Consider the following 6,865-nt stretch of genomic DNA (forward strand, 5'->3'; position numbering starts at 1 on the left):
GTCCCCCCTCAGCCTTCTCTTGTGAAGGCTGAACAGGTTCAGGTCCCGCAGTCTCTCATTGTAGGGTCTGCCCTGTAGTCCCCGGATCATGTAGGTGGCCCTCCTCTGGACCCTCTCAGTATTGTCCACATCCCTCCTGAAGTGGGGCGCACAGAACTGGATGCAGTACTCCAGCTGTGGCCTGACCAGTGTTGCACAGAGTGGGAGGATCACCTCCTTGTCCCTGCTAGACATGCACCTGTGGATGCACGACAAGGCACGGTTAGCCCTTCCAACTGTGACCTCGCATTGTTGTCCCATGTTCATCCTGGAGTCATTAATGACTCCAAGATCCCTTTTTGCCTCCTTGCTCTCAAGAAGGGAGTTTCCCATCTTATAAGTGTGCTGCTGGTTACTGCTGCCCAAGTGCAGCATCCTGCACTTGTCAGTGTTGAAGCGGATCCTGTTTTTGCTAGCCCACCCCTGTAACCTAGCCAAGTCTTGCTGCAGTCTTTCCCTCCCTACTAGCATGCGCACCTCCCCCCAAATTTTGGTATCATCAGCGAATTTAAACAGGGGGCTTTTCACCCTGTCGTCCAAATTGCTGCTAAAGAGATTGAATAGCGCGGGCCCAAGGACCGAGCCCTGGGGGACTCTGCTGCCTACTTCTCCCCAGGTCAAATATGACCCATCCACCACCACCCTCTAAGTGTGACCCTTCAGCCAATCTGCGATCCATCTGACCGTGTAGGCATCAATGCCACAGTCGCCCAATTTTTAAATGAGGATGGGGTGGGAGACGGTGTCAAAGGCCTTGCTGAAGTCCAGAAAGACTACATCCACAGCAACACCTGCATCCAAGGCTTTTGTGACCTGATCATAAAAGGTAATCAGGTTGGTCTGACATGACCTGCCCCTAATGAAACCGTGCTGGTTGAATGCTTGTAAAAGAGCTTTTTGAGATTCTTGGATGAAAGATACTGTAGAAATTATTATTTTTTACTTACTGCTATTTAGTCAAGGCCATAGTGAAATAAGGCCCTGGGTCTTCAAGACCCATGATGGCATTATAATCTCAGTTTTGACTTGCAGAAAAAATGTCTGATCCTTTTGGACAGCATGAAGATGAGACATGAGTGTAACAAATACAGTGATGTCTTGCCTGAGTTTGCAGATGGCTTGACCCATTAAGTCAGAAAGGGGTGAATGGCTCTTTCATTTTAATGGACTATTCAGTTCTAAAATTTAGTGTCCTGAGGTTCCTTGACACACCAACCCAATAAAAGACTGGAAAAGGGCATCAGTGGCATCAGCTCATTATAGCTCTGCAGCAGAGTCCTGTGCACTTTTGGGTCTGAGGGAACAATTGTTTTTCTGAAATGGATTTGTAGGTACTTTCCACTTTAATGCAGTGTATTTTTTAAATCCCAAACCGTGGCTTATAGTTTCTAGGGTCGTAAGGGACCTGAACAGATCATCGTGTCCAACCCCCTGCCCTGGGCAGAAACGAGTGCTGGGATCATAATACCGCAACCAGATATCTATCCAACCTCCTCTTGAAGACCCCCAAGGTAGGGGAGAGGACCACCTCCCTTGGGAGCCCATTCCAGAGCCTGGCAGTCCTAACCATAAAGTAATGCCTCCTGATATCAAGTCTAAACTTGCTCTCAATCTATTTGTGGCTGTTTATTCCTTGTTGTAGTGCCTCACCTATTTTCTGCTGGTCCCCCCCGGTGAGTTTATAGACGGCCACCAGTTCCCCTCTCAGTCTTCTCTTGCGTTGGCTGAATAGATTCAGGCCCTTTTAGTTCATCTTTGTAGGGCCTGGCCTGCTGCCGCCTGACCATGTGAGTAGCCTTCCTGTGGACCCCCTCAAGGTTAACCACATCCCTCTTGAAGCGCAGCACCCAGAACTGGACACAGTACCCCAGCTGTGGCCTGACCAGCACTTCTGTTTAGCTTAAAAGAAACTTCCATCTCTCCTTTGTAGAATCTGTTTTTTCTACTGTTTTTGATTATCTAAACAAAACAAACTAGTCCCCAGTTAATGATGCAGTTTGTCATTATATTGTTGATGTAAACAAAGTACTGCTTGTGTGCTTTTGCACATTGTTGTTACCGCATCAAACGTTAATAGTATCTAACCTGCTAATAAAAATGAGGTAACTGTAAAGTGATCATGGGCCAAGAGCTGAAGAAAATGTTTAAGGGAACTAGGGCTTGTATTTGGGCCCCCTTTTAGACTGCAGTGCTCTTATTAAAGAGACAATCTCTAAATACATCAGCTATCTCCATTATGTGTTTTAACAGAGTAAATTTATCAGTGTGCCTCTTAATTTTATATGGTCCTATTTAGTGCTTCTTGGATAATAATGTAACAATGTAAATAAGCAAAATGATAACTGCTTTGGGTCATTTGTCTTATTGAATCTTGGCTCAGAAAATGGTAACGATTATTTTCATCACTACAAGTTGGCTTTCCATGTCTTGTTATTAAGCTCCATTTGTCATGACTTACAGGTTTCCCTCAATTTATTCAGGTTCTTTATATATGAATTCGCTTTTATGCAATGACCCTTTTTATACCCAAAACTTGTTATAGGTGAGCTAAATTCACTCTTATGCGATTGGAATAGGTGCCCCACCCAAAGCAGGTAAGTGGGGAGAGGAAAGGGCTGTGGGGCCATGGCCCTGCTCACCTGAGCCCCTGCTACCGCTGCTCTGGGAGCGGCTGATGCCAGCTGCCTGCAGCTGCTGGGCTGCATTGTGCCCCAACCCCCCCGGGGCTCCGCTTGTCCCCACTCACCCCGGCTGTGCCGTTCTGTGGTGCAGGCAGGTGCTGTTGGCTGCTCCTGGGTCTGCTGCAGCAGGAGCTGAGGTGAATGGGGACAAGTGGCGCCCCGGGGGGTTTGGGGCATGGTTCAACATAGTGGTTGTAGGCAACTGTTGTCAGCTGCTCCCAGAGCAGCTGTAGCAGGGGCTGGGGTGAGTGGGGAGAAGTGGAGGCCCGGGGCTGCAGCAGGGAGCAAAGCGGAGGGAACTTTAAGTGGGTGCTGAGTGGGGGTAGGGCACAGCTCTTGCTGGTACGTGCACCTCAGGAGGGCTGGGGGGGCTGCACCGGGCTCCCCCCGAGGAGCGCATGCCCTGGATCTGTATGCAGGACAAGAGTAGGCTGCTTCTCTGAGCTAGGGCTGGCAGTGGCACCAGGCTCTTCCTGGTGCTTGGTGACAGCGCTGGAAGGGCAGGTTGTGGGGGCTATGCTGAATTTTGGGGTGGCAGCAGCACCCCGCCCCCAGCGCCACCGTCTGCCCTGAGCACTGGGAAGAGCCTGGTGATGCCACTGGCCCCAGCCTGCAGCAGCAACCTGCTCTCATCCTGTGTGCAGATCTGAGGGCACGTGCCCCCTAGGAAGAGCCTGGCGCAGCCCCGCAGCCCTTGTGGGATGCATGTAGTAGCAAGAGATGCGCCCCCTGCCCACACCCCACACCCACTGACAGTTCCCTCTGCTTTGCTCTCTGCTGCACCTCCTCTGGGAGTGGCTGACAGGCTGCACCGCACCCCACCTGTCTGTCCCTTCCCTAGTCCCAGCTTTACTCCCTCCCTCTCTCACTGCCGTGGGAACGTATCCCTATTTCTTACATTGTAAACTGGGTTTCCTTTATGCAGATTCAATTTATGTGCAGTTTTCAAGGAACGCGTGTACCTCATAAATCGAGGGAAACCTGTAATTCTAATCCTCTAATGCACAAAGTAAAAGTAGGAGTTCAGCTCTGTGCCACCTTGTACTTTTTAAAATGTCTCCAGTTAACATTTAAAATAAAAATATCACATAGTTTGTTAACTATTTAAATATTATCAACATTTGTTCTTAAGTGAACATGCTTCTTTTAGCACAATAGCCTAACATTTCCCATGCTCAGAAACGCTTCTGTAAACTGGAATGGGTATTGGTGTGCAAGATATCCTGATTCTGGTGGTAAATGTGGACATTGTGTCCACTGATATTGATAGGAGAGGTGAATGCAGATTTTGGTCAGAGTTTTCTGCTAACTGCTTAATTGCCTTTTTTGCCTTAGAACTATTGTAAGGATTAATATTACAAAATTGCATGTTTTGAGAAATAAGCCAAACTCTAGTAGACAGGGGTTAGGAAATCTTTTTCTTGCAGACTGATTAGCCCAGTTTGTCCACCAATAAGTTTCTTGAACCTTCTTTGCAAGTATCTGGAACTGTTAGCCATAAGAAACAAGATACTGATACTGGTGGACCAGCGGCAGGTCTAGTCAGGTAGTTCCTGTGTTCCTTTTAGAGTGTAAGATAAAGAAAAATTTTCGAGGCACAGCTAATGAAGTTTCATCATTTCCTGGTGTAAGATGACTACCTATAGTAATCTTGATTTTCTTTGTCTGGTGTAATTTTAAGCAACGGAAATAATGTGAGTTTCACCAGTTCCCTCAGGAGACTCATTAGCTAATTGTTAGATCTCATTGGTAGGATACCTGCTTTCCAGCCTCATTTTTTCCTTTTGTTTAATTTTATCCCACTGATTTTACCTGTTCCTCTGCCTGTTGCATATTTACACTCTTCAAATACATATAGATGATGGTCTAATCCCAATTTCTTTGTTTAATCAAGATATAACTATTTACTTTTTTTAATAGAATACAAATAGTAGGTATGGAAGCAAGTTAAAAAATTATGCAGAAAGGGTAGGAGCTATTAAAACCATTAATGTCTGCAGATCCATTCTTTTTGTTATCATTAACTTTATATTAACTGATTCTTGCTTCAGAATATATGAATACATGTGCCCTTGCCCCTCTTTCAAATGAACATTTTTACAATTTGCAAAATCAAACACTCAAAAGATAAGAATTCAACGCAACCCAAATTAATTATAGTGTGTCCTAACTTTTCAGTACTTGACTTTTGAAATCTTACTGTTCTTCTAGTCAATTACACAAAATGGTTATTTTTAAAAAGCAAAGTGAAAAAACATACGCCATTAATGGAGTTGGAATCTTTAGCTCTACCACACAGGCTTCTGCCACTGGAGCTAACAGAGTAACTGATGGCAATAGTAAGTTGTTGTGCTCTTTATATGGTCCCAGGATCAGAGGGGGATGGGAAACTTCCTGGGTTTCATTCTCCTTAAACAGCCAGTCTCAGTCTCCACTACATGGCTTCTTGTCCCACTGTCATGAGCAACTGGTGCCTCCCGAGTCTGGAGGGGGCACCAGATCACCGAGGGGGGGCCCCAGTGCCCAATTGGGGGCGGGCAGGGGTCCCCCAGCAGTTGATCGCCCAGTGTGGAACCACCAATGGCGAAACTGGTGAAACCGAAAGTGCATTTCTGCTGGCACTTCCAGTTTTGTAGCTGGCACTTCCAGGGGTTGCATGGCCAATCTCAGGGGGTGCACATGTGCCCCATATGTATCGCCGATGCCCACCATACTCCTGTGACATTTTTTCAGGGCTGGCTCTTGCCTCCTTTGCATTTGGATCAGGCAGCTCTCTTCGCGCTTCAGCTGAGGGGCTGGTGGTTCTTGATGACATCGAGGGAGACATTCTCTGCTTTTTGTTTTGTCGTGCAAGAACCAAGTCCTGACTTGCAGTCATCCAGACCAAGTCTTGCTCAGTCGGACAGGAGCCTATATGCAATGTTTGCTGATTTAAGTCTCAAAACTTCTACAGGTTTCTGATGAACATGTGAGCTGCATTTTTTTTTAATGCTTGTAATTTAACTATAGCTGGACTGATTGTTTTCACCAGCAGTCAAAGGCATGTTCCTGATGCAGGCTATCTTTATGAATGTTCAGAACTGTGCTTCAAAGTATGGGGATGCCATAACTTATAAAGAAAAGATTGCAGGAATGTTTTAATGCAGGCAAGCCACTATACTTTCCCCTGACCTTAATCTTGGGAATGACTGAACTATTTCAGCAAACTGTGTCTCTTTGCTCTCTTTCCCTCCCCCTCCCCCTTCCTCTGCCAGTCACCTCTCCTCCCTGCAAAAAAAAAAAACCCAAAAAGTCAGCCTGAGGCAGAGAACTGGTATGGGTAATTTCAGTCTGTTGTTAATGTTTGGCAAAGCTTTACATGACTTAAACTGGTCTTTAAAATGGGAGGTGCTTGGCAACTGTGATAATCGGTAGGGTTGGTAACAACACCTTATAAAGCAGATTTGGCTCTGAGAAATTCTTGTTTAAAGCTTGTAGCATTCATTGGAATAAGAAATAAACTGTGTTGCATTGTTCAGCATAAATGGCACAATAGTTATGCATGTTTAACTTTTTCTATAATTTAAATCTAAATTTAACCACATGAAAAGAATATCAGATGTCAAAAAAATTCTGCTGGCAAGGGGAAAATTTTGTAACCCAAAGAATGTATTCTCATTTGGTACTAAATTACCCAGAAGCAATTACTAATGAGCTATCTCTCTTGTACCCAAAAGGAGTTTGCCCTTACAAAAACAGAAGAGAGTGATTTAAAAGAAGAGAAGGGGAAAGAGTCAGTAACTGAGGATGATGCTGATGCTGAAGACTTAGAAGTGTTTTATCCAACAAATTGGTGGCAAACAGTCCATCCAGGTAATACTGCTGGTTAATTATAATGTACCTGTGAAACCATATCTTGCTCCTCTGACAAAAATGAAGCAGAAATCGCGGTTCGTTTCTTTTGGAAGCTCGCGAATAATAATTCCTCAGGCACACATTTTTAGCAGCTCCAAAGATGTAGTTGCAATACGCTCTGCCACCCCCAACACTAATCTCCTTTCCTCCGGGGTCAGGAGGGTCTGGAGCATCATCTGGACATCAGCCCAAGTGGGTCGATGAGTCTGCCCAATAGATTGAAACAGGTCCCTCATCTTTTCAGGGTCTTC

At 45.5% G+C, this 6,865-nt stretch overlaps 1 protein-coding gene and 1 long non-coding RNA gene across 5 annotated transcripts in view; one reads left to right on the forward strand and one right to left on the reverse strand.

The window, feature by feature from the left end:
- Window positions 1-6,865, forward strand: part of SIL1 (SIL1 nucleotide exchange factor) — a 234,451-nt gene that overhangs the window by 66,802 nt on the left and 160,784 nt on the right. For all 4 annotated transcript variants that reach the window (XM_019534832.1, XM_019534835.1, XM_019534834.1 and 1 more), the window contains exon 3: window positions 6,437-6,572. In XM_019534832.1, the coding sequence (XP_019390377.1) occupies window positions 6,437-6,572 (136 nt within the window). The remainder of the gene's footprint in view (window positions 1-6,436; window positions 6,573-6,865) is intronic.
- LOC109309933 overlaps window positions 1,755-6,865 on the reverse strand; it is a 20,379-nt gene continuing 15,268 nt past the window's right edge. Inside the window, exons 2-3 of the long non-coding RNA XR_002101086.1 lie at window positions 3,538-3,542; window positions 1,755-1,917 (exon numbers count right to left, since the gene is read on the reverse strand). This is a non-coding gene — a long non-coding RNA (uncharacterized LOC109309933). The remainder of the gene's footprint in view (window positions 1,918-3,537; window positions 3,543-6,865) is intronic.

The sequence above is a fragment of the Crocodylus porosus genome, unplaced genomic scaffold (assembly GCF_001723895.1).
Source record: "Crocodylus porosus isolate Cpor-Errol unplaced genomic scaffold, CroPor_comp1, whole genome shotgun sequence".
Lineage (NCBI taxonomy): Eukaryota > Metazoa > Chordata > Crocodylia > Crocodylidae > Crocodylus > Crocodylus porosus.